Consider the following 27,965-nt stretch of genomic DNA (forward strand, 5'->3'; position numbering starts at 1 on the left):
TGATCGGGATTGGGCTGTGGGTTTGTTACAGTTGTCGGCTTTTCTAACTTCGACGAAACACCAGCTGACGTGTGCTGGTGGTAAATTGTTTTTGTTTAGGTGTTTTTTATTGTTGTTGTTGTTTTTTGCTTAGGTTATTTAATCAGAAAAAGATTAATGTAACTTCGGAGGAAGAAGCGGCAGAGTTTGTTCAGGAAGTTTCGCATTCATTAAACTTCTCTTCAAACCATGGCGTGCGCGGGGAACGGCATGTCAGGTAAGCTTGCCTTACCGGCTGATTACTTCTTGTTTCATTGTTGCCTTTTACTTCGCCTGCAGTGTAACTACGGAGAACACGTTTGGGCTGACACGTCTTGTTTTTACTCTTCCACAGATGAGAGAATCGGGGAAGCCCTGATCAAAGAGTGAGTTTCGTTCTATGCTTTCATCGTTGCTCTTTTCCCACTCGTTTTGCTTTTTAACCACCTACCTACCACAAAGTGGTCAGTAATGTTTTACAATAAATCTTTTTTGGATCCTTAAGTTGTTGGAGCACAGTAAAAAATGATTACGATTTTCGAGTTACACTGCTTTTCTTGAGAAAAGCAGTAAAATTATGTCTTTCATCATTAAAACAGTTGATTGGCTATATAATTATTCAGTCATTAGACATTTTTAAAACATATTTATTCCTGTGTTAGTGAATACATAGTAGCTCATGTGCAGATATTGTATTTATTATAACACATAATAATACATTTTGACCCAACACTGTTAAAGTCCTTATCTGAATTAAGTTTCATTTTCATCTTACAGGAACTGATGTTATCTTTTTACCGTAAACTGCACCAGTGATAAAAATCTGTGTGTCATAGTATTATTGGCCTTTTTCTACAGGCTAAATATAGATGTCAAATCTCTTAACATATGTAATATAATTTTGTAGTATGTGTTGATGCATGCTCATTAATCCAGGTATGTAAATCCCAAAAGGTTGATTCTTTTGATCTGGACGTTTTCAGTGGGACAAATGTTTCGTCACTCATCGAGGTGATTACTTCAGTCTGCAGGTTTCCCGGTCCATTCTTCATTCGCTACGTCCAGATGAACAGAATCAAACTTTTGGGATCATTTGTAGTAATTGTACAGTATTTCATATTCCATCCTGACATATATACTTATGGAACGCCAGGACTGCCCTCTTCAGGATTATCATAAATTAATTTTTACTTAAAAATTCCGCTGGGATAAGTGATGGTGGAAAGAATGTTACTGTAGTTATAGGAACTACAAAGCAGGTAAATATTAGAAAATAACATGTACTTAATTTTGTATATGCTATTAGACAGATTTACTAAGGGAGGAAAATTACTGTGATGTCACAATCACAGGGTGATCTACTAACAGTGCACTAATTTATATACAAAGATGCAGCCAGTTGTCAGTAAGAACCAACATTCTGAGAGCGCACCAATTATATACAGGGAGTGCAGAATTATTAGGCAAGTTGTATTTTTGAGGAATAATTTTATTATTGAACAACAACCATGTTCTCAATGAACCCAAAAAACTCATTAATATCAAAGCTGAATGTTTTTGGAAGTAGTTTTAGTTTGTTTTAGTTTTAGCTATTTTAGGGGGATATCTGTGTGTGCAGGTGACTATTACTGTGCATAATTATTAGGCAACTTAACAAAAACAAATATATACCCATTTCAATTATTTATTTTACCAGTGAAACCAATATAACATCTCCACATTCACAAATATACATTTCTGACATTCAAAAACAAAACCAAAACAAATCAGCGACCAATATAGCCACCTTTCTTTGCAAGGACACTCAAAAGCCTGCCATCCATGGATTCTGTCAGTGTTTTGATCTGTTCACCATCAACATTGCGTGCAGCAGCAACCACAGCCTCCCAGACACTGTTCAGAGAGGTGTACTGTTTTCCCTCCTTGTAAATCTCACATTTGATGATGGACCACAGGTTCTCAATGGGGTTCAGATCAGGTGAACAAGGAGGCCATGTCATTAGTTTTTCTTCTTTTATACCCTTTCTTGCCAGCCACGCTGTGGAGTACTTGGACGCGTGTGATGGAGCATTGTCCTGCATGAAAATCATGTTTTCTTGAAGGATGCAGACTTCTTCCTGTACCACTGCTTGAAGAAGGTGTCTTCCAGAAACTGGCAGTAGGACTGGGAGTTGAGCTTGACTCCATCCTCAACCCGAAAAGGCCCCACAAGCTCACCTTTGATGATACCAGCCCAAACCAGTACTCCACCTCCACCTTGCTGGCGTCTGAGTGGGACTGGAGCTCTCTGCCCTTTACCAATCCAGCCACGGGCCCATCCATCTGGCCCATCAAGACTCACTCTCATTTCATCAGTCCATAAAACCTTAGAAAAATCAGTCTTGAGATATTTCTTGGCCCAGTCTTGACGTTTCAGCTTGTGTGTCTTGTTCAGTGGTGGTCGTCTTTCAGCCTTTCTTACCTTGGCCATGTCTCTGAGTATTGCACACCTTGTGCTTTTGGGCACTCAGTGATGTTGCAGCTCTGAAATATGGCCAAACTGGTGGCAAGTGGCATCTTGGCAGCTGCACGCTTGACTTTTCTCAGTTCATGGGCAGTTATTTTGCGCCTTGGTTTTCCACACGCTTCTTGCGACCCTGTTGACTATTTTGAATGAAACGCTTGATTGTTCGATGATCACGCTTCAGAAGCTTTGCAATTTTAAGACTGCTGCATCCCTCTGCAAGATATCTCACTATTTTTGACTTTTCTGAGCCTGTCAAGTCCTTCTTTTGACCCATTTGCCAAAGGAAAGGAAGTTGCCTAATAATTATGCACACCTGATATAGGGTGTTGATGTCATTAGACCACACCCCTTCTCATTACAGAGATGCACATCACCTAATATGCTTAATTGGTAGTAGGCTTTCGAGCCTATACAGCTTGGAGTAAGACAACATGCATGAAGAGGATGATGTGGACAAAATACTCATTTGCCTAATAATTCTGCACTCCCTGTATAATCCAATATAAGTGTGAAAGTGTTTCATGAACAGATTAAAGACAGGAGGATGAATGAAAATCAATATGCATTTGATATAAGTAATAGCTCTGGAGCAAAGGCTTTTTAGGATTAGGACTCAGATGCAGGAAAACGGCATAGGATCAATGTTCCCAAATGTATCTAATGCAGGAAAATGTCCAAACACCAGGGAGCCTCATCAACATAAATTCGTTGTGTAGTCAAACCCTGGTGTTAGTTCACACAAAGAGTGTTTTTAAAGCTATTTCAAAGGATGTTCTAAACAATAAATAACTGATTCCAGGATAGTATATATGGAACGCCAGGACTGCCATAATGAATTAATTAAATACAACATTAAATAATTAATTAAAATTGGAAATAATTAATTGCATAAATATTTATGACACATGTAATTAATTAATTATTGACATATTTAATTAATTATTGACATATTTAAATAATTACTGACACTTTTAATTAATTATTTAATGATTTATTTATTTAATTCATTTTGGCACTTTTGTCCCCTTCATCTCACTCCTTGAAATAATTTTATCTGTCAGCCTCACCCATCAAACTAAGTGGGCGGGGTTAACGCTGCCACTGCAGCTTCTCTAACATTTGATTGGTTGCCGTGCAAAGTAAGTCAAGACAGGTCGATCCTAGATAATCGATTGCTTGTGTGGACTTGGGGCAGCTGTAGCAGCTTAACGGGGGGGGGTTACATTAACCGGTTTGTTTACATATTCTACTCTCTGTGTTTCACATGTTGCATTCGCAGACTCTCGTTTGCACCAAACGATCGTCTCTTTCCGCCCGATCTTTTGTCTCTGTGCTTCTGTAACATAAAGAACGAGCTGACATGTTTCTCAGGACACCAGCGATCAGCTCAACAGGCCCTCAGTTTACCTGCATGCATCCTCCTCCTCACCTGTCAGCTGTTTAACACCTGCTGCTAATTCAAGAAACACGCCCACGTTACCTGGTGATAGTCACAGTTTAACTGGGCAGCCAGTGCTCGATATAACGCAATGTCGGCGCATTTTTCTGCACAAGATAAGTAAATATAGTTTTTTTTCCCCGAGGGCAGAGCTGCTGGAGCTTGTTTCCCTACAGAGCACTTTATAGGCGAACCAGCTTTATCAGCGGCTGATGTCCAATCACCGGCACACAGCTTTGAAACCTCACCTGAGTTTTAGCTCTCAGTGGTTAAACACTGGACTTAATTCACTCAGGTTCTGTCTGTCAGGTCACGTTTACTTCGCTGTTTTATTTACAACTGAGCAAATCGGTTTGGCTGAGGTCAAAGTTACGTTTCATAACCGCATAGTTTTACTGAAGTTTAATGGTTCACTGTGTTAGACTGAACCATTCGCTTTTCTGGTGTGTTTTGGATTTGACAGTCAATTTTGAGATTAAACTGACTTTAAAAATGTTTTATACAAAGAGGAAAAGAAGGCGCATTTCCACCGAGAGGAGCAGAGTTTGCAACAGCATGTTCATCGTGAAGACCGCAACCTGGACAGAAATATTACATCATCATCAACTGTATTCTAAGCACCAGGTATCTGTTAGAATTTTTAGAGTTTACCTAACTAAAACTAAATGAGGTTAACATATAATTTGTGTGTTTTTTTTTCTTTTTTTTTTTTTTTTTTTTTTGCTTTTTCGGTCATGTTATGTTTAACTGTCAAAGGCTTGTTAGAAACTATGAAACGTGCAGACTTCTGGATGTTAGAAGAAAACTAATTCATGAATGAGACTAAAGGCAGGAAGGTGTCCTTTAAAACTAAACATGTTAGTAGGACCTCCCTATTTATATCATAGTTTATGATATAGCACGTGTATTTCAGTAATAGCCTACTTATTTCAGTGCAGTGGTGAACAGTCACACAGCTCCGTGGGCGTTATCTGTGATACTCCTTAACTATAATTTATCCAAGTTAAATTCAGTTAACCATTCAGACAGTTCTTTTGCAATGACAAACATAAACACTCATGTCGCCGGTAGGTTTCTGCTGTGCCAGCTGTTTAAATTACAGCTGCTTATGCAGTAACCATGGTAACCACGGACTCCACGGACCCACCACGGACTGGGTCGACGCAGGTCAGACAACAATTTTACATATATGATCTTAAAACAGGACACAGCCACTGTACGTGCTGGCCTCATATCACATGTGAACGCAGACTGAGTCTGTTTGATGTTTGCTTTATATCTAATCTTCGCTCTCAAACATTTAAACAGCAGCGAGTCTGCAGCTGAGGGAATACAAACTCAAACTGTCGGAACAGGTTTGCTCGTTTCTTGAGTGTATTAATTTAGCGATTTATTAAATCACCAAAATGTTATTCTAATCTGCTGCTGAGTCTCTTACGCTGATAAAAACGCAGATAACACAGATCACGAACACCTGTTTAACCAATCACTTTCATTCCACTTTGATCTGTGACAAACTGACGGTTCATCTCTGTTACAGTGTTGCTAGACTGCTATATTTTTGTGTTCTTTATGCTGTAGATTTCCACGTCTCTGGAATAGTTGGCAGTGATAAGGATGATTTTCTGTAAAATCATATTGATATGACCCGTGACATATTCGTAGATGACCGTTAGATTAGTCAGCTGTGAAACTCTGGGTTAACTCAGAGAGCTGAAGATGTCGTGGAGATGCTGACCTCGCTCCGTGGTGTACAGGGCCGTTTACCCTCATGATTAATATTCACGATAAAAATATTAGCCGAACATCATGAAGTCTGTATGTGTTTCATAGTGTCGAACCACCTTTGTACGGTTAAAGCCAGCAGTTACTACATGACGGAAACACCAACGTGTTTTCTGCTTTTATACACAGGTCACGCTGATTACTGAACAAAAACCCAAAGATCAGCTGTTAATCGAATTTATTTGCTCTCTCTCCTCCTTAAACGTGTTTTTAATGTTTGTTATAATTCAGAATTGGCGACTGAAACACGTAGGACACATAAGGACATCAGGAAATAAAAACCTGATAAATATAACCTCTGTAAATGAAGTCAGTGTATACTGCCGGGGTTATTACAGCTGTGTACCGGGGCCTGCGCTTTGTCGGCGGTAATAAAAGCTCGAATGTTTGCGAGGCGAGCGGGTCTGTCCCACGCTTTGCCGTGAGACTGGGCTGGGCAGACTTCTCCGAAATCATCGAAGCACTTTTGCAAAGAGGCTGTATCTTGACAAACCGACCAGACATCTGAAGATTAAACCACCACATTCTCGGCTAAAAAAAATATACTAAAACGATATTTGGTAACACACAAACAGGGTTTTCCCAAAGTTCAGTTCTGTTAGTTTCAACATGCCGGTTGTTGTGTGCTAAAAACAATGGCCACCAGGCCAAAGCAATGGTTTTGACTCGATCAGTGTTAACCCCGCCCCCTGAGTTTGATGGGTGAGGTTGACAGATAAAATTATTTCATGGTGAGACCTGAAGGACTCAAGTGTGCCAACATGAATTAATTAAATACACCATTAAATAATTATTTAAATGTGGCAATAATTAATTAAAATGTGAAATAAATAAATAATTAGTTAAATGTGGCAATAATTAATTAATTAAATGTGTAAAAAAATTAATTATTTCCAATTTTAATTAATTATTGCCACATTTAATTAATTATCTAATGGTGTATTTAATTAATTCATTATGGCAGTCCTGGCGTTCCATACATTAGTAGTGAACACTGATTATGCAAAACCTTAAAGAAAACCTTCAATTATAAAAGGTTGCTACTCACAAGACTTAGAGCCCATGTCCATTCAGTGCAGGCCCTGTTCTAGCTACCTTGTGAGGGCGTCCATATTGCTGCTGGGGACTTTAATAAGGCATGTGTGAAATCAGTACTCTTCAAATTCTACCAACATGTGTCCTACTAGTGGGACAGGTCCGCGGCGAATGCCATCACTAGCAACCTTCATAGAGCGCTGAGCCATCTGTAGAACAGGAAGAGCTACGTCAGGATGCTCTTTGTGGACTACAGCTCAGCATTGATCATCATAATCCCTGACATCCTTACCATCGAACTACCTTCAGAATCCCCCTTGCTACCTGCTCCTCGATCAATATCCCCTTTTAGTAGCTACTCCAGCAGTTCCCAACCCCGGGGCGAGTTGTTTGGTACCGGGCCGCAAGAGTTGAGGCTCAGGTGTGAAATTTATGGTTTTCAGGGTTTTTATCATTAACTCGATTTCCCTGATTCTTTTCCTGTGTTGTAGTTGCGTGTCTTATTTTGAAAGAAATATTTACACGTTACCATAGCGACCAGAGAGCATTGAGGGGCAGAGAGGAGGATGTTACTCTCAGTGTTGTTGGCGCATTTCAGGAGGAAGCTGCTAAAAAAGTTACACAATTACACAGTGAATTAGTTTAATATTATACATTTTACAAAATACCACCATTTTTGTCTCGGTCGTATCATTTTATTTTGTTGTATTTGTCCGCCACACCTTAAAGGCCGGTCCGTGAAAATATTGTCTGACATTAAATCGGTCCGTGGAGCAAAAGATGTTGGGGACTGCTGATCTACTCGGATCAACTAGTTTTCCATTACAGAAGAGCACTGTAATGTGCGTGGCTGTCGTAATAGCAATACGTCAGAGCGTCCCGCGACGTAAATAACATGGGACAAAAGCGCTACAACAAAGGTGGATTTCAAGGCAAGAATCTGCTGCTCGGTCTGTGGCATCTGTCAGACTCGGGGATCATGGTGTTGTTTTTCAGCCATTTCTTTCGTTTCCAGGTTTCAAAAGCAGCGGTTTTGATTTTCGTGAACGAGCAGTGGCGTGTCTAGAAAATTTTTGTTGGGGGGGCCAGGTAGGGGCACAGATTTGGAGAAGGGTGGCAGATGTAATTGGCAGATAATGTTAAAAAAAATTCTACCAACAGTTAACCATCATTCAATAACCCTGTAAACCTAATAACTGAATTTGCTTTTGACTCTTATTAGAATGAGGTTTTAACCACTACAGTGCAGCAATATTTGCATAGTATTTTTACTGACATATAGTGCATGTATGTTTTGGGCAAAAACATTTTTAAATATTAAAATATGAACATTTTTAACATATTTTAACACATTTAACAATTGGCAAATTAGCCAATGCAAAACTTTATCTGCCTCTTAAAAAAAGATAATCTTCTCACAAACTGGTGTTTGATTTTGAAACAGGAAAAAAGTGGGGAAACAAATGAAAAGACTAACATTTGAATAAAACCTGAAAGCAAGTAAATACTTTCTATGCTGCCTTATGGTAAACTTTGGTAATATTGATGTATAAAGAACAACACTGGCTGATGATGAAATACAGTCAGCTGGCATGGTGACACTGCCAGTATTAACATGCAGGGCTGGACTGGGACAAAAAATTGGGCATTTTGACCAGAGACCGGCCCACCAGGTATTAAAGCCATAAAGCCTTTGAATGAAAACAAACGCTGTTGTGACAGTGATGTACACGGTCTTGTTGGTATATGTATGATTTCTATCAATTTTACATCAGATAAAAACTTTGTTCGCAAGATTCAGATAATTATTTAATAAAAGCTAGATATTTTAAATGAGAATAAGAAAGAAAAGTATTTCTTTGTGCCCCCCTTTCCCTGTTAATGCTCTACCTGGCCCCCTGGCATAACTTTGCTAGATCCGCCCCTGCACAGTTACCAGCTGTCAGCTACGTAGAAAAGGATCCTGGTGTTATTTGTCTCTCAGAAACAGTTCATAACTTCCCTTCAACTCATCCATGTCACCTAAAAGGTAAACCTGTTTCTCCATCACCTGTTCAGCTCTGATGATTCAGTAAGGACATCTCCTGGTTTCATCTTCATGTTTCCCTCTCACCAGATAACCAAACCAACATCATGACCAGCAGCTTTACAGCTGTGGCTCCAACATCAGCTGATACTAGAAATTAGTATTAAATAAATTCTAACAACAGCTGATCAAGCTTAAAGGTGCTGCTGTTGTTTAACGCGACATCCGCTGGTTTCCTCTTTCTGGCAAAGTGGGCGATAAATAAACAAGAGAGAAAAGCCGATCAGCTGATCATTGATCAGTTTCATGATTGAAGTAGAAACAGGAGAGAGAGGGGAGAGAATGAGAGAAGAAGAGGCAGCTGTGCAGCAAAGACACAGAATAACTCCAGCTTTGTGTCTTTTTCATTATAGCTGAAGTCCGGGACAAACTGCGTCTCTTCTCAGCTCAATACAAAACCTGTAATATTTTCTCTGAATGAGGGACTATTCCATTTTTTAAGGAGCCGTTGGCAACTCTACAAACTAACCTTATGAATAAAATAAAGTTCACTATCAGTAACATCACAGCACCCACCCAGCTGTATAGAAACTCCATCATGCTAGCTAGCACCAGTACGAGTTATTGTAACTGACTGTAAAAAGTCAGCACAACGAAAATAAACTCCACCTAAACTTGGTTTATATCTGACCCAGATAGACTGCAGGTCATAACTTCTTACCTGAAGTTTAGTTCACCTGACACTCGGACCGGCGGCTGCCTCGGGTCTCTCCTCCTCCTGCCTACCCTTCCCTCATCCACCTGCTAGCCGCTGTGGAAGCTCCGCCATGCTCGATGGCCAGTCCAGCTATGTTAAACTGTTAATCTTTCGCCGAAAAACTGTTTTCTGCGGTGCCTCTTTCTTGCTTGGCTCTCCTACCTTTGCTAACATGATGCTCATAGCGCAGAAGCCGATGCTGGATTCACTTACACTCGGATATCTCAGCTTCTCTGTGAAAACATAATCGTACATTTGATATTTCATTGGATTTTATTGTTTTGGCTTCGGGGTGGCACCTGGGGTGGCCAGTCTGGTTGGGGGGGGGGGTGGCCTGTGCCCCCCCAGGCCACCCCGCTGGACACGCCACAGTGAACGAGACGCATTGACTCATGACTTTTTTAGTACCTGCTTAGTAACAGGTACTAAAAAAGTACTTGGTACGAAGTCAAATATGCTGATGACACCTCCGTGGAAGCGCTCATTTCTGATGAAGATGAGATGGCGTACAGTAGCTGTGCAATTAGCGATGCGATCACTGTATTTTATCCAATAAAATAATCTCTTTTCCCAAGCACATCCAAACAGTTTACAACATCACAGGTTACCACATGCCATTATACCACAGCAAATCACATCAGCTGATTGATATGATTATATGTTATGTTACTAGTTAGCTAACATAAACTAATGTCACTCTATTGACTGCAACCAACCAACCAGCCAACCTGGTGATGTAACATTCGCCTAGTTGTATATACAGAGGGTCAGTGTTGGGGACTAACGGAATACATGTACCGCCGTTACGTATTTAGAATACAAAATATGAGTAACTGTATTCCGTTACAGTTACCGTTTAAAAAGGTGGTATTCAGAATACAGTTACTTTGTTGAAATAAATGGATTACACGGCGGTACTTCCCTGTTTCATATTGTCGCGGGTCAGGACTGTTTGGGTTTGTTTGACAGCTACGTAATGTTGTTCCAGGCGGCAGCGTTACGGTTGCCATGGTTACAGGGTGGCGCTCTCTCTCTGCGTGTTTCCTGGGTGAGAGAGCGCTTTTTGTTGTTGTTGTTGTGCTAAGCTAAAGGTAGAATGCTACAGGCATGGCCTAAAGAATGTAGCCTCATGGACTGCCCATGAGGCTACATTCTTTAGGGCCATGCCTGTAGCATTCCGTGCCGCAGGGAGAATGGACTATGTTAAGGTTCAAAAGTTGGAGAAAAGGAGTACGGAGGGCTCACAAGCAAATAACAACTCTGGTCCGGAAGATGTGGTCAAAGCAAAGATTTATTGATTACACGCGTGGAGTCCGAAGCTGGGCAAAGTCAGCAATCGAACTGAACTCACGATGATTAAACAAAGGTTTTATATGGGTACAATAACAAAGCCCCCCTCTTTTGCAAAAATAGACAAGGTACAGCTTACGTCACCTAAACCACAAAATGTTCCGTGAACTTTAACATGGTTTAAAGAACATTACGTCTCTTGTCTCGACATCAGTTGCACTTCCTCTGAGTACTTCAGCACAATTCTGCATTTGCAGCAAAAAATACATCTCCACTTCTGCCCTACCAAAATAGATCTGTTATGGTGTGTATGTGTGTGTGTGAGTGTGTGTATGTGTGGGCGCCTGCTGTGTAGGCTATGTATGTGTCATGACCCCGTTTGCACCTTTGCCTCACACTGCTCGTCTTAGCCAGACATAGGCCTGTGCACATACACAGCTAAACTCTGTGTGATTTCTAGGGTAAATGTCACACTCGAACCATTAAGGAAACTTACTCAACAGATATAAGGTATAAATGATAAAAACTTAACTCTTAACTTTAAAGAATATAAGTAATAAAAGATAAAAATCACTCCAGGCGTCTGTAAGCAGGTGTGTTGCCATTCCTTTCAGAGCTCCTGTCCTCCTCACCGTGTATTGGCTGATCCTTAACGCCTGCCAAGAGTTTCTGACCTTCACTTGACCAGGAGCCACAGCTCTTTAATAAGCTCAAATGCAATCATGTGTAAAAGATTAAAATCATTTTCATAACAAAAGTTCTCTCTTCTCAGATGTACCAATATGTTTGCTCGTCTCTACTACAGTTCAATCATTGAAAATTACACTGATCAGCATGCTTTGTGGAAATTACAGATTACATCATGGCAAAAGCATTTGTCAGACCCCTCACTCCCCTTTTGACCTCTGACTGACCAGAGGTCACCATACTTTCAGGTGCTTCACTCCTCGTCCCACACAGCGACTCCCATGTCCCTCAAAGGCATCATGGGTATGTGGGCTTCTGCTCCCGAATCCACTGCCTTCGTGATCACCTTTTCTAACAGAGCTCGGGCACAAGGAATGAGACAACAGCCACAAGTCACCAAAATACCCACCAACACAGCTAATGAAAGCATAATGGGAAGTACAAACCCTTTCCACTGTCCGAAGACCGAGGTCATCCAGCCCTCCAGCGGATTCTCAATTCCCGAATGTTCGTGCATGGTCTTAGAGAGCGTTTTCAACCCCTCTAGTGCTCGAGTGACTGACCCGTCTGGAGCCGTGTTATTAGGAATAAAAGTACAGCACTGATCACCGAACATCGCACATACACCGCCTCGTTCTGCTAACAGCATGTCTAAAGCCATTCTATTCTGCTGCCCCCATCAAGCGAGGTCGGACCCACTTGCTCCACTAGCCCTTCCATCCCATCTCGAGTAAGGTTAGAGAGTCTCAGCAGATTATAGTGAACATAATTAATTCTATCCACATTCTTGTTAGGGGTCACAGGAAAGAGAGCAGCGATTATTGGAATATTTTCAAACCGGTGGCTATTTGATCCGCAAGCTTATACTCATTTGGAACTCCCGGGGCACCCCTATTGAGTCTATCCAGGTCGGCGAGTCCATCCTAGGATCATAAGCATGTGTTCCCTCAGCCCCTCTTTTTCCCAGAACGTGTCTCTTGCGCCTAGCTGTCAGTGTGCGTGTGTCGTGCTTTGGGAATGCCTTCACCCGGTTTCCTATTAACATAAGTGGCGCACCTAGCCTCACCATTGCGCACGTCCCCACGCTTCCCAGAGGAACACGAGCCAAAAGAGTTTTATGTCCATAATAATAATAAAGCCCACTTCTAGCCCAGGTCCCAATCAAAGTGTTTGCATGACTTACATTGTTTGTGGTTCTCCCTGTTTTGGTAACCGAACACCAACTTGGGTCAATTTCTCCCACCTCATATTTCACGTGATCTGTGGAGAACTTAAAACACGTATAATTATCTTTTTTCGGCATAAATGGTCCCGCCTTTGTATGTTTATCGGTTGGGGGAAATAAACTGGACAACACCGTGCAGTTTCCAGTGCTCACCACTCCTCTGGTCAGTTGCAGCATACAGTCATAGCCCCACTGATCCTCTGGATGTAGTGGTGCTGGTTCTGTGAACAAAGCGTGGTCTAGCCGACGCACAAGCCACACAATTTGACACTTGCTGTTCCTCGGCATTTAATGCCATCCAGTCCAGCCACAGGTTACTGTCACTGAACCCGGTGGCGCGTTCTATCAAATCCTTTGGTTTTAACCTCGTATAATCTACCGTGAGGACTCGCCTGGCTTTTGGTTCCCGTTCCTCTGGTGCTGCGGTGAGCGACACGTTTTCTACTGGCTTGGGTTTTGGGTTGACAAGATTTATCCTAATTACCCCTGTCGGATCTGTTCCCACCATATCTATCCCGATTACCAGGTAAAACACACCTCCCGGACTTTCTGACCTAGGGAGAGCATTCCAAGGACCCAGGGAAAGAGTAATGGGGTTCTGAGAAGTGGAAAAATCCCTCTGTATTGCTATCCCTTTTAACCCTTCAGGCACTTGCGGCTGCCACCCCACTCCGGTCCATCCTACCACATTTCCCCAACCAGGAATACACCACTGCCCTGCAGTATAAGACCCCAGGACAGCGTGACTTCCCCGACTGGAGTGAGGGCTCCCTCCCCGTGTGCATATGGCAGGGTGACTACAAATCCACACATCATATCCCCTCCAGCTGCTATTTACCCTTCGCAATCTATCACTTCACATAAGTCAAACATATACGCACTTGTGGACCCTTTAACGTAGTCCAACTCTAGCCCCTTATATCTGCTGAGACACCCATCCTTTATACCCGAGATTTCACGCTGTGTTCTCACCCTTGGCCCCGTTTCGTGACGATCCCTCTTGTGGTGCTGGAGTGGGCTGGCCTCCGGTCCGGACAGTTCGCTTGGGTTTTTCTGCAAAGTATAAGCGAGCAAACATACGGCCATAATTAATATCATCACAGACATCAAACTCACAATAACAAGTAATATTTTAATTTGTGCCCTCTCCTCATGAGGGTCTAATTCACGGCGTGGCATTTTTCAACGTGTATTTAATAATTAAAAATAAAAGAATACAAAGCGTGGTTTTTCTGTGTCTCTTTGCTGCTTGCTTTTTCTCTTTCTCAGCTTTTTCCGGCCACTCAGTTTGTGGTTGCTCCTTTCTGTAGGCGGCGACCTCCTCCTCTGCGGTTCTTCTTGCTTCGACCTTTCGGGTAGACTATCGATCGGCCCGTTAACGGGGAGAGGATTTATTTTGCCTCTTAGATTTGTTGCTCCCGTGTCCGGTGGCGCGGGTCCTCGTCCACTAGGCTCGTCTGCTGCCGCACACTGCGTCCAATGGAACCAGGTGTCGCCTTTCCCTTTCAGCTGGACCGCTGTAGCCGTCCGCCCTGTCACCTCGTATGGACCTGTCCACCTGGGTTCCTTCCACTTGCGTTTGATGACCTTTAGCCACACCGCCTTGGCGTCCGGGACCTCTCCTTTCTCTCTGGGGTTCTCACACGTCACCTGTTTTGTGAAACTGGACACAAGGGCTTTCAACTCGTTAAAATATTCAGCATGAGACCTGTTCCTTTTCTGGGGCTGCTCCGCCGAGACCGCTGTCCAAGGGGCTGGAAACTGTCTCCGGTCAGCAGCTCGTGACGGGTAAAGCCTGTTGACTGATTCACAGAACATCGTATGGTCATCAAAGCAATGGGGAGTGCAGCTACCCAACTTAACCCTGTTTGTGCGCATATATTTTAGCCATCTTATTTTTAAGTTCAGATTCATTCTTTCTACTTTTCCCTGAGACTGGGGATGATACACTGTCCCAAATTTATGCTGCACTCCCAACATTCTCTCTACTTCTTGCAGATCCCGGACGAGCCCCCAAAATGTTAAGGTTCAAAAGTTGGAGAAAAGGAGTACGGAGGGCTCACAAGCAAATAACAACTCTGGTCCGGAAGATGTGGTCAAAGCAAAGATTTATTGATTACACGCGTGGAGTCGAAGCTGGGCAAAGTCAGCAATCGAACTGAACTCACGATGATTAAACAAAGGTTTTATATGGGTACAATAACAAAGCCCCCTCTTTTGCAAAAATAGACAAGGTACAGCTTACGTCACCTAAACCACAAAATGTTCCGTGAACTTTAACATGGTTTAAAGAACATTACGTCTCTTGTCTCGACATCAGTTGCACTTCCTCTGAGTACTTCAGCACAATTCTGCATTTGCAGCAAAAAATACATCTCCACTTCTGCCCTACCAAAATAGATCTGTTATGGTGTGTATGTGTGTGTGTGTGAGTGTGTGTATGTGTGGGCGCCTGCTGTGTAGGCTATGTATGTGTCATGACCCGTTTGCACCTTTGCCTCACACTGCTCGTCTTAGCCAGACATAGGCCTGTGCACATACACAGCTAAACTCTGTGTGATTTCTAGGGTAAATGTCACACTCGAACCATTAAGGAAACTTACTCAACAGATATAAGGTATAAATGATAAAAACTTAACTCTTAACTTTAAAGAATATAAGTAATAAAAGATAAAAATCACTCCAGGCGTCTGTAGGCAGGTGTGTTGCCATTCCTTTCAGAGCTCCTGTCCTCCTCACCGTGTATTGGCTGATCCTTAACGCCTGCCAAGAGTTTCTGACCTTCACTTGACCAGGAGCCACAGCTCTTTAATAAGCTCAAATGCAATCATGTGTAAAAGATTAAAATCATTTTCATAACAAAAGTTCTCTCTTCTCAGATGTACCAATATGTTTGCTCGTCTCTACTACAGTTCAATCATTGAAAATTACACTGATCAGCATGCTTTGTGGAAATTACAGATTACATCATGGCAAAAGCATTTGTCAGACCCCTCAACTACCATACACGTTATGTGTCTGTGAGCGAGGGAGGGAGAGAAAGGAAAAGTCCGAGCTGACACGGAGCAAAAACGGGAGCTGGAAGCATGTAAATATAATAATAACCACTGCAGCCAAGAAGAGTGCCTGACGAGCCCAGCTGTAAGTAAGCTATTAAGACTCAACTGTACACTGTGTTCGTGTTTTCCTCCGGAAAAAATAAGTTCCGTTGGAGCAGCCTTTCAACGCCTCTCTCTGTCTCTGGCAAGCAAAGTTGACCCAGACAACAAAGTAAAGCTAGTTTTCGGCTACCAGCCCAACACGGAACCCGACGTATTAGCCAGAGGTCCCTTTACTACGGTTCGGAGCCGCGGACCTTCAGTATCAGTAATAAATCACAGCAATAGTACATTCACATAGTTGTAAACAGCACGATAATATATTAAGTAATCCAAAGTATTCAGAATACGTTACTCTCATTGAGTAACGTAACGGAATACGTTACAGAATACATTTTGGGGCATGTATTCAGTATTCTGTAATGGAATACATTTTAAAAGTAACCTTCCCAACACTGCAGAGGGTTCACTGCAAGGTGCAAACCACTCATAAGCTTTAAGAATACAAAGGCTTATTGGATTGGACTTAGCTAAAAAACATCTTGAAAAAGAAAAAACAACCCAGAACGCTTCTGGAAAAACATTCTTTGGACAGATGAAACCAAGATCAACCTCTACCAGACTGATGGCAAGAAGAAAGTCTGGAGAAGGTGTGGAACAAAAGCATACCACATCATGTGAAAAGCATGGTGGAGACCCTGGCTGTGTCCCAATTCAGGGTATGCACGCTTGAAGTACGCATTTCAAGTGCGATTACGTCACCGCCACGCGACGACGGCTGTCCCAATTCGAAGTGTACTTCAAATGCATACTCCAAATGCGCCGTCGATTTCCCCAAATATCAAGCGTGGTCCAGTGCACGCTTCGTGGCCCCATATATCCCACAATCCATAGCACGGCGGTGGGTGTGGATAATTTTGCCGCAAAATACGACAGAAGGGAGCGGACGAAGAGTGAACTGTCAAAAGTAAGTACTGAATATTATGTCACTTATTTATGTGCGAATGTTTAAGAACATTAAAACATTACTGTTGGCCACATGTCGGCAAAGTTATGTGACATTAGTGATGTTTGTACTTTCAGCGTTTACTTGGTTTTAAAGCCTCTACTTCTAAATATATATATATATAGTTGACCTTAATCTTACAGAGAATGTGATGATTTTATGGATAATTAAAGTCAGTCATATATCCACAAACACAACAAGCTGAAAGTCAGTGATGCTGCTCTGTTTGCAGTCCTGAATATGACGGCACAAGCAGGATTCACTGCACTGTTAATGTTAGCTATGTTATATTGCTGCCTCTGTTCGGTGGTGTCGAGCCAAACGGACTTTAACGTGTGTTTGAACGAGCTGACGGTTCACTCGTTAAGCTGAAAGAAAGATGCTTTAATCACAGGAGTCACACATGTGTCCACTGGACCATCTGGGAACTCTTCTTGTTTAGCACTCGTAATAACACAAACACTAAATCCTCCTTCTCTTGTGCTGTTTTGTAGCAGTGTGTACACCTGAGACTGTCACCTGTCTGTCTGTCCTGCACTCTCTCTCTGTTTCTTTCTCTCTGATTGTGGAATAAAAGTATGAACATGTATTTATAAGTTACACTTGTGTTTGAATCCTGCAGCTTATCACACATTTGATTTCCATGTGTGACGACTGCAAGTGTCCAGAGTGAGGACAGACTGAGGGACCCACTGCTGCACATCATCTGTGAGGCTTTGCACCCTGATGATCCACCAGGACAAACTCAGCAGTGTGTGAGGAAGAGGAGGAGGAAGAGCCAGCAGCAGCTGACAGATGGAGAGAATAGACAGACTGTTCCCTGTTTGTGAAGGACTGCTAGGAAAGTTTAACATAACTAATTATCTGTCCTGAATCAGTCTTATTAGGTAATGTTCAAATAATGTTATCATCCCAGTGTTTTCAGTGTGGGAGAAAGTACTCAGGGCCTTCAAGTTACACACTATGAAAGGCAGCAACAAGTTTAATATTCAGAAACCTAAAGTATGTATCAGCAGCAGAATGGAGCTAAAAATAAATGTTTGTTTCAGTTCTATGAAGCTTTGAGTATTTTGGATTAGTAGCACTGCTGTGTTTGTTGCATCATATTGCTGTAATTGTTTATATGCTTTATATATTCTGAGCTAAGTTGAGCTATAGTGTTACATCATATTCTATAAGGATGTTATGTGTTTGTAGACTTTCTGCCCAGTTTGACCCATTTAGCAGAAGTCAGCCTGTTTAAGGCTCTGATATCTATTCTGTGTGACTTAAAGCAGTTATGACATGGTCTGATTTTCTCACCCAATAAAGGAATATTTAATATATCAGTCTGATCTTCATTCTATAAGAAACAGTTATCACAGCTCGTACATTTTCTTTTTACACATATATGTAAGCATTGAGCCAAATGTAATAATGCCAACATATTAAACGAACAATATTTGTCTCTTATATATAATATATCTGTATATACACTGTCAGAGATACTTGTCTTTGAGTGAAGATTTAAGGTGATACGAAATATAAATAACTGCTACTTGCATCTTTGACCCAGAGTTCAAGCTCATATATATATATATATATATGACAATACATATAATATTGTCCATATTATATTAACATTACCACAGTGAGATGACTTTAGTCTCATGAACAACATTAGCTAATTATTATTTACTAACTAATCTTGAAATGACTGTTCAGTACAGAAATGAAGCCCAACTATCATGTTTTACAGTCCTGTGGTCTCAACTAATCAAAGTGATGTCATGACAAAAATGAATGAACAACAAAACATTTTTCTCCTTCATTTCTGTCACACAAAGCTGTGTGAAACATTTCTTGCGGTTGGTGTCATGGTTGCTAGGCAACCTGAACAGCGCGACGAAGGCTAGACCGTCCCATTTCACAAGCCTCTCACTTCCGCACTTCCCGTACTTGTAGTACGCACCGTACGTAGTACGCGTAGTGTGCGTACTTCAAGCGTGCAGACCCTGGCCGTTTATCAATGCCCAAGTACGCGAGTACGTACTCGCGTTCTCGATGAGTACGTACTCGCCGAGAACGCACGGTAGTACGTACCCGCCGAGAACGCGAGCACGGACTCGTGGGCCGTTTCTCAATTCTCAAGTACGCGAGCACGGACTCGTGATTTGTACAGTCGGAACACCAGCGTACGTGATGATGTCACAGGTCCGGAGTTTTTACTGCCGTCCCCTCCTAATTTAACTGTGAGTAACATGTTATGAAGTTTAACTTTAATCACAGCCAAACCGGTTTACTCAGGAACAAATAAAACACTGAAATAAACCAAACATTAACATTTAGAAGTGATCTAAGTGACTTATATATCATTTTTAACCTCAGTAGTGAAACCTCTATTAATAAAAATAGTGTACATGTACATACGTGTACATACCTTAATAAAAACAAGCAGGTGAGATGTTAGAACGCTTTTATTTCTATTCTAGTGGACACTCAATACTATAGACAGCTGCTGGGGTTTCTTTAACCTGAGTAGTGAGAGGACCGCGAGCGGGGGAGACGATGTGCGGGAGTCCGCTGTTGAGTTTTGGACGAAATGCATTCTGGGATATATAGCTGTCCCAAGTCTACACCGATGCATGCTCGATAAAATGGGCGGATCGAGAACACATCCGGGACTTTTCGCGTTCTCGGCGTGATGCGTGCCAATTGGAACAGTACTTGGTCTCCGACTGATGACGTATCACGAGTACACGAGAACGCAAGTACGCACAAGTACGCATATTGATAAACGCCCCCTGAATTGGGACACAGCCCCTGTGTTGGCTTGGGCGTTCATGGCTGCCAGTGGCACTGGGACACCTAGTGTTCATTGAAGATGTGGCACAGGACAGAAGTAACTGAATGAATTCTGAGGTGTACAAAGACATACTCTCTGTTCAAATCCAGCTAAATGCAGTGAAATTGATTGAGCAGCTTTTCATAATATAGATAGAAAATGACCCAAAACATACAGACAAGGCAACACTAGAGTTTATTAAAGCACAACGATGGAATATTCTTGAATATTTCGAATATTCCTGACTGCCAAATCAGTCACCTGATCTTAACACAACTGAGCATGAATTTCACTTGTTGAAGACTAAACTTTGGACAAAAGGCCCACAAGCAAACAGCACTGAAAGCCACTGCAGTGAAGGCCTGGCAGTAGGGATCGGAATCGAGAACATAGTCCAATTCCTTGGAATCGTTAGTCTGCCTTCCTATCGATCTCGCTTATCGGTTCTTGCACTCTCGCTACGATCAGCTGATTTCAGTTCTTGTGTCTGAGGAGGAAAATAGTGGTGCAGTCTACAGCGTGGATTTATTTTTATTGCACAAAAGGATGAGAGCACAATGGTAAAGTGAAGACCGCTCCAGGACAGAAACAACTGCACCATACTGTTAACACAACGTTGGCTCTTCGCAAGCATCTGAACGGACAGCATGCTAATGCTAAGCTAACCAAGAATCCAGAAAGACGCTAAAGCTGAGTAAACGCTAACCCAGCCCGGCACCGTGATAGAGTGAGCCGTCATTTGCGGGGGCGTCACTTCAACAGATAACAAACTGATGAGCAGTCAGGCTGCAGCCTCCGTTTCTACAGGTTCATGTTTCTACAGTAGAATAACTGTGGCAATGCCTTTAAAGTCTCTTTGTGCTAATTTTCATCTTTGATTTGTGTTGTTGCTTTGTGTTCATACCTAAATACTAAGAGAAAGATCACGTGTGTCCTCATTAGGACAGTGATTTGTGCTGGTGATATAAACCTACGGGCCTGTAGGTTTATATTGTTAATCTTTAATTATCAGTCAGTGTGCTTCAGAATAACATGAAAACAGTGTAACAAGTAGTATAATGAATTTCTTTCTCATGGGTGTAACTTACTGCATTACTTTTAAGAAAAGTGTTTTCTGTAAGATGTGTAATAACTTTTTTTAGTAATGACACCAACACTGAAGCCAACAAAGAGGGGAAATACGTCTAACGTGAACAAACATTTGACCACGCAGCCTTTGGCATTCTGCTTAGAGGATGCAAATGTAATCTTTACTAAAATTGATCACAGTATTTCTTGTAAGGCAGATTATGGACATCGTGGGAAGGGGATTTGATATGTAGTGGACTGGGGGAGGTATGGGTCAGAGGAGTGTTCCTAGTTTCCATATCACAGGCCTAAAACCAGCAGGCCTGAAAAACACTCCCCCTGTGTTCCACCTGCAGACAGCGTTTACATTACAATCTGCCTTTGGTGACTTTTTGGCAGCAGCTGTGACATTCAGCAGTGCCCTCATCGTTTTGACACACAAAACAAAAACAATAACTACAGTACACACTAACTATACAAGACAACACAACACACTAACTACACTCTAAACACACTAAACGCCACAAATCTCTCTCGTCTCAAAACTCGCTATGGATATCGCTCGCTTGCTCTCCCTCGCCACCATCACTTATAAACTTTCTCCTCTTCCTAAACAACCAAATGTCACAAGTTGCCATATTATTTTTTTCCACCAATAGGAAAGGGGTGTCACGTGTTTTTGGTTTTTTGTGCTTGCGAGCGCTGTCCTTAGAAAATGCACTTTTAACCGTTTCTTTCCACAGTAAATGTGTAATGTAAAGTGTCAAAAACCTTAATGATTCTGAGTGGGAACACTGTTTAGCTGTTTAGCTAATATTAGTCTAAGAAGCCATGTTAAGCTCAGAATTGTGTGTTCTCTAACAGAGTCATAGAGGAAGAGCTGAAGGATGTGCCCTCAGAGGATGTCCCGCCTCTCACTCCACTGACTGTGGAGGTGAAGACTGAGCAGGAGGAGAAGCTGGTCAAGCAGCTGAGCAAAATGATACGTATCGTCGGTGACAGAGTGCAGCATGACCAGGAGTTTCAAGAGTGAGTTTTTCCTCCTCATCTCAGATCTCATGTTAGGAGACTGCTTTAGTACAATAATACTGTAGATTACTGGATGAGTGCAACAGATTAATGTTGGCTCAATAAGCATTTACACCGTACAGTTTGAGTGTTAAGTAGAGATAACTAGACGCCCTGCTGATGGAGGTTGTGGTGTACAGACAAGTGTTTCATGCCACTCCTCAGTGACATGTCTCTGTCATAAACTAAAAACGTCTGTCAGTCAGAATGCAATTTTAAGGGCTTTAAGTGTTTTCAAAAACAGGTTGCTTAAATTGTGGCTGTTCTCTTATGCTGTTCTGTTGCAGTGTGATAGATGGTGTGGCTTCTGGCTCTGGCTCCAAGTCAGAGAGATTCAGACAAGTGGCAGACAAAGTGTTTGAGGACGGCATCACCTGGGAGAGAATCGCTGTGCTCATCTATGTAGCCGGCAGGCTTGCTGTCAAGGTGAGTTGGTTTCAGTTTCCAGGACATCTGAGAATATAAAGCAGTCCTTATTGTTTTTGTGATTTCATTGTTATTTTATCATCATTAGTAGGGATGGGAACTGAGAACCAGTTTTCTACAAAAGCAGTTCCCGGTAGTTCAGGTCCTTTGAATTGTTATTCAGCTTGCCTATCAATTCTGCTTATCAGTGCTGTGCTACAATTTCAGTTTGTGTGCCAGAGGACCAAAACAGTATAGTAGTCTACAGTAGGTCTGCAATGATTTACGGCATAATCAATGATGTCGACTATAAAAATGTGAATTTTATTGTCAATACATCATAGACTAATACCACGTAAATGTATTTTTGTAACTGCAGTACACTACAGGAAGCTATTGGGGGAGTAGCGCTTATATTGTCTGCCAAGACTGCACATAGCACGAACAGCAAAACGGGAGGACAGAAGAAAATAGAAACTGAGATTTAAAAAAAAATGTGAAAGCATTTCACAGAAACTAAAGTTAAATGGAGAATGTCCTGGAGGTGCGACTTAAGCTTTACAGTTAGTGCGTCACATTGATTCTTTGTTTTTGTTAATGTCTGTACAGTAATGTTTATGTTCGCGTACCTGCTCTTAAATTGGCTGTAACTATAATTAAATTGCATAGTCACAATGGAGGAGAGATGACGGCAAGCAAAGACAACCCAGAGTGTTATTTAAAACTTCCAACATGACGAGAAAATTATTTCTCAGAATTAAAGTTGACCTCGTGCACCTGTGAATGATTTAGCTTAAACTGCTTAGTGGACATAAGTACCACAACTATTGCCTGCAAAATATCCCGAATTTGTGGAGATAATAGGTCTCACTGAGACACAAAGTCAGTGAAAGAGTGTGTTGTATGTTACTGAGATCTGATAAATGACATTTCAGAAAAAGAGCTATAAAATGTTCCAAATGAACAGTGTGTCTATAGTCCCACGTATCCACAGTGTGACACACCGCTCTCACCCATGTTTCTTACCTCGTTTTGGGAGACGGTTGCAGTACCATAACTTCACCTGTGTGTTTATCCATCAGATGGTCGAGGCTCACCTCCCTCAGTCAGTGAGAGAGGTCCTTACCTGGGCAGTGAACTTTTTCAAAAACAATCTGCTGGGCTGGATTCAGGATCACGGAGGTTGGGTATGTTATACACCAGTATATCTTCACTGTCTTTTTCCCTGAGACCCCATGTTTGAGATTATACACAAGTGTAGATAAAGTACTGCACATTCGTTTTCGTTTCTTATTTGTTTCTGTATAGCGGGTTGTTGCATTGAGAGACCCCGTTGATGTCAGCATGAAAATTTGGAGTTGGCAATCTTATGTTTATGTGTATATATACCAATCAGGCATAATATTACAATGACTTACATCATATTATGTTGGTCAGTGGCATGTACATGATCAAGCAATACGTCTGCTGAAAGCAAAGATCTCAGAGTTGCTTCCCATAATCTTTTGAAGACCATAATCAATCATTTTTTGAAAAACATTATCATTAATTCTGTCTTTGTTGTCTTGCTTCCAAAACTTAAATCCACTCCATTATGACCACATTTCTTGAAAACGCCATCCAAATGCTAAACGTCAAGTATTAATATGTAAATATGGACTGAAGGTTTGCAAATGTCACAGTTTTCGTTCTTGTAATGTAAAGTATAATATTGCATAAATACACTGTAAAACTCCTAGCTTCGTCTTTACTGAAACCTCTGTAATTCTGCTCTGTTTCACTTCAGAAGCATCAGTCTTTGCACAAATAATGCCCATATGCCGATTCATGGTTTTCTTGAGTTTTTGTCGACTACAGCATATTTTCAAAGGGGCTGAAAAACGAGTTCATGCATGTTTTACTTCCAGGCTGGACAACTGCAATTCATTATTATTAGGCTGTGTTAAAAACTCCCTGAAAAGCCTTCAGGTGAGTACATTACTCCAGATCGTATCCATGTAGAGGAGGTGGCTGACATGTGCACCAGTCTGTGTAACCAGTGTAACCAGTTTGGGGACGTCTAGTCTTACAGTCTCAACACACTGCTCTGTCTAGCAGGAGCTTTAATCGGTCTGGTTTTCCTCTGGTGTTTCTGCCCATTTCTTTCTGGGTCCTGCTCATTTATTGAGCCATGAGCCTGTTCAACTTGCGCTGTCCTTCATACTTAAGACTCTTTCTTGCATGGAGATCGGTCACTGTGATGGATACTGGATCCTGCAGTTATGGGTTGCATCCTTCTCCCCTATGCTCCTCCAGTATTGCTCTCTCTACTGATCTCCAGCCTCGGCGGGGCTGCTGTTCTCGTAGTGTTCCCCTGCCAATGAGAGCACACGTCGGACGCTTCAGTGATCACAACTGCTGTGGTGTAGATCAGCTGGTTGGTTTCAGTGATGGTTGCATTACAGATTGTGTAAATTATTTACATTTATTTATTAATAGGTACCTTTAAAGACCCTCAATGGCATCTTGAAAACTTTGTGGACATATCGGTCACACTGAGACACACAAAGTAATTGAGTGAGTGTTTTGTATGATACTGAGAACTGATAAATAATATTTCAGAAAAAGATCAAAGATCACAAAGATCTTCTCTGACATGTTGTTTTTCCCTTTTCCAGCTGCTTCATCAGCTCCTTGTTGCTGCTTCCAAGCTGAAAAGCACAAAAATCTGAGTCAGGTCCATAAAACCAGTTATACTCAGCCATAAGTATGGTTATGTCATTTTATAGCACAGCAGCTCACCATTGTTATCAGTTACTAATGTTCACAGTTTAAAGCCCAAACACAGCCTCTGCCTACCTGTATTCCATTATCAAGTTGGACAAAAAACATTCCCATAATGCATAGCATTGATGATGTCACAATCCCCATCTGCATATAGCGGCTGCTGCACTGCATTATGGGACTTGTATGAGTGGTGTGGCTGTGGCATGCTTTCTCTCTGTAAAGTGCATACATTGATAATTCACATATGAATTTCAGTCACAGGTTGGATACAGATATATTCGGCCTGCGCACCTTATGCTTGACATGTCTGATCTAAAGGAAATGTTTCGGTCTAATTTTTTGTGGTCATATATACAGTATTTTAAAGGATAACCCAGGTAATTCCTCATAAGTGAGGAGTTGTATTTATGTATTTTACTTTTAAGTATGTTTATAAGTTACACATAGATCTTGAACAGTAAACCATTAGTGACTGATGTTGCACAAATGGAAGTAATGACTATGTATGTGCATGTCCACAGATCAACAGCTTCTCAGAGTTGGCAGCTGCATCCATCCAGAGGGTGTCATCAATGAGCTCTCACAGCTACGGCCTTATCATCATATTCCTCGCTGGCATGTCTATAGGAAGCTTCATCACCTGGAGGCTGACCAGACAGTCCTGAGTCTGACACACACACAAAAAACATTCATATTCGGGACCGGAGTCTCTAGTCTGTTTTTGATCACATTGGTTTAATGTCTCTAAACCACTCAGCTCTTCTTTTCAATCTTCTCTTATCTATGCAAACAAAACTGAAAATCCAAAAACAGCAGTGTTGTGGGGGGAAAAGTGTTTATTGTGTAACGATGCAGGGTCTTCTGAACCAAATGACCTGGTCAGACATCCTGTTTCTAGTCAGAGGAGAAAAAAAGTGAAAACTTTTTTAAGCATTTTCAGGTTACAGTTGCTGCCTGTTGAATTTGACTCTTGGCAATATAGTGTATGTGAGAAAGGATGACGGTATTTAAAGCACTTTGAGTGCGCTGGGAGAGTAGAAAAGCGCTACATGAGAGTCAGACCATTCACCATTTATATGTGAGAGATGGAGACAGAGAGAAAGTGTTGCACCGCCTCCATCTGGGGTCTTGCCTGGTATTGTAGATGCAGCCTTTAAGGACCATGTGCTTAGAGCCATGATTAGTCCCTCTGTGCTGTCCTTCAGTCCAGCTTGGTCCAGCCACTGGTAGGATTTCTTGATATCAGCCACTTTTTCCCCTGCCATGCAGGGCCTATCCCTTTCTCAGGTTTCACACATCAGTTGTAATACTCAGGAATCTTTGCTGTTTCATCATGGATAGTGGATCTGACACTAACTAGTCCTTGGCCTCCTTCCACTTAGTGTACAGTTTCAGGGTGCAGACTTGGGGTGAAACCCTCCATGCGTGGTAGGAACTTCCTTGTCTTGATGTCAGAGGCATCTCCTCCTTTAGCCTGCTTATTATCCCAGCAGTGTACCTGACGATCGGTAGGGTGTAGATGTCGATCTTGGTCTTCCCATTCAGCTAACTCCTCAGGACGTGCCTTACTCTCTGCAGGTATTTGGTAGTTGCAGCATTCCTACCGGCCTCTTCATGATTCCCATTTGTGTGGGATTCCCAGCTACTGTTCTCATTGTCTGCAATGTTGCCTTCTGGTAGTATGATCTCCTCAGTTCTGACTTGCTTCCCTCTCTTTGTTACCCTCAGACTATGTTTCTCCAGTCCGAGTGACATTCTGATGTCATTACTGTAAATCCTAGTGACATGGATCAGTGAATCACTCATATATACTTCTTATATACTGCTTTTTTACTCTTCTTGAGCAGTCAAAGCACTTCTTATTACTTGACATATTCACCCATTCACATTCATTCATACAATCATTTTTTTCTACGTAAGGGCTTTCTATCCAACACTCATACGCATTTATACTCAGATGAATGCACCAGGCATTCGTATCTTGCACAAGGATATGCATATATGTTGAACCATCAAACTTCCAGTTAGTAGTTGACCTGTTGTGCCTCTTACAGCCCCAGTGTTATGTTCTGTTTTTCTGCACTGTCAGTATCAGACAGAGTGGAGTCATACTTTTCAATGTGCTGCTTTATTCTGTCATTAGTTCCATGTCCTTCCTTTTTATTACTGTTTGTACATATTTTGTATGTCACAGACAAAAAGTCAGTGTTTTTCTTTTTCTGTATTGCTTTTAATGAGAAAAAAACAGAAATAAAGCCTCGATAAAGGACACTGCTGTGTATCTATCTCTTCAAGTCTGAGTATAATGATAAATGACAGAGTTGAGCCTTGTTTGTGATGTCTGCCACAAACTGAGCCAAACTCCAATTCTCCTGTTTCCCTAAGGATTGTGCAGGTTAACACTAAGTCGTCATTTTTTTTCAGAGAAAGGGAAATTTTGCTGTGTCCAAATCTTTTCAGAGAAATCTAGCTCTGAATGTGGACCCAAAAACTGTTGTACAACAGTATAACGTTTTACAATTGCTAGAATTTTTTTGTACATTGATGACGATGAGATGAGATGATGAGATAGCCTTTATATCTCAGTTGCAGGTCTTTTGCCCGCAACCAAGATGACAGACCTTGCCGACCGTACATACAATACACAAACATCACATTGGGGAGACAGGTCAGGCTAGGTAGCGAGGAAAAAAACATCGAAATGTGTAACACAAAAGGATAATACAGGAATGCACAGATATCAACACACCATAGCACAATAAACACAGACAAGCAACATGGGAAAGAGTTCCAGTGTGTACATCTGATCTGGGACCGCTGCAATCTTTCGACTGCGCCTCCAACTGACCCGATGTCCACATCAGAGGGGAGGTAAGCGTTGGAGGTGGCGTTGGATCCGGGGTAGGGAGGGTGATGCGTCGGTGAGTGCTTATCAGTATCAGTATATGTATGTGTGTGCGTGT

At 41.8% G+C, this 27,965-nt stretch overlaps 1 protein-coding gene across 1 annotated transcript; it reads left to right on the forward strand.

The window, feature by feature from the left end:
* LOC116335600 (apoptosis regulator BAX-like) lies at positions 1-27,271 on the forward strand. Its single transcript, XM_039611207.1, has 6 exons — positions 1-256; positions 374-404; positions 21,628-21,792; positions 22,119-22,257; positions 23,319-23,423; positions 25,524-27,271. Exons 1-6 carry the CDS (start codon positions 229-231, stop codon positions 25,665-25,667), a joined length of 612 nt encoding a protein of 203 aa, XP_039467141.1. The 5' UTR covers positions 1-228; the 3' UTR covers positions 25,668-27,271.
* Positions 27,272-27,965: the final 694 nt, after the last annotated feature.

Source organism: Oreochromis aureus, linkage group 4, assembly GCF_013358895.1.
Source record: "Oreochromis aureus strain Israel breed Guangdong linkage group 4, ZZ_aureus, whole genome shotgun sequence".
NCBI classification, from domain to species: Eukaryota; Metazoa; Chordata; class Actinopteri; order Cichliformes; family Cichlidae; genus Oreochromis; species Oreochromis aureus.

Excerpts from the sequence above, each read along its gene's own strand:
- LOC116335600 (XM_039611207.1), top strand. The coding sequence starts at position 229 with ATGGCGTGCGCGGGGAACGGCATGTCAG. Across the intron at positions 21,793-22,118 it reads CATGACCAGGAGTTTCAAGA|TGTGATAGATGGTGTGGCTT; the intron begins GTGAGTTTTTCC and ends GTTCTGTTGCAG. Across the intron at positions 22,258-23,318 it reads CCGGCAGGCTTGCTGTCAAG|ATGGTCGAGGCTCACCTCCC; the intron begins GTGAGTTGGTTT and ends TTTATCCATCAG.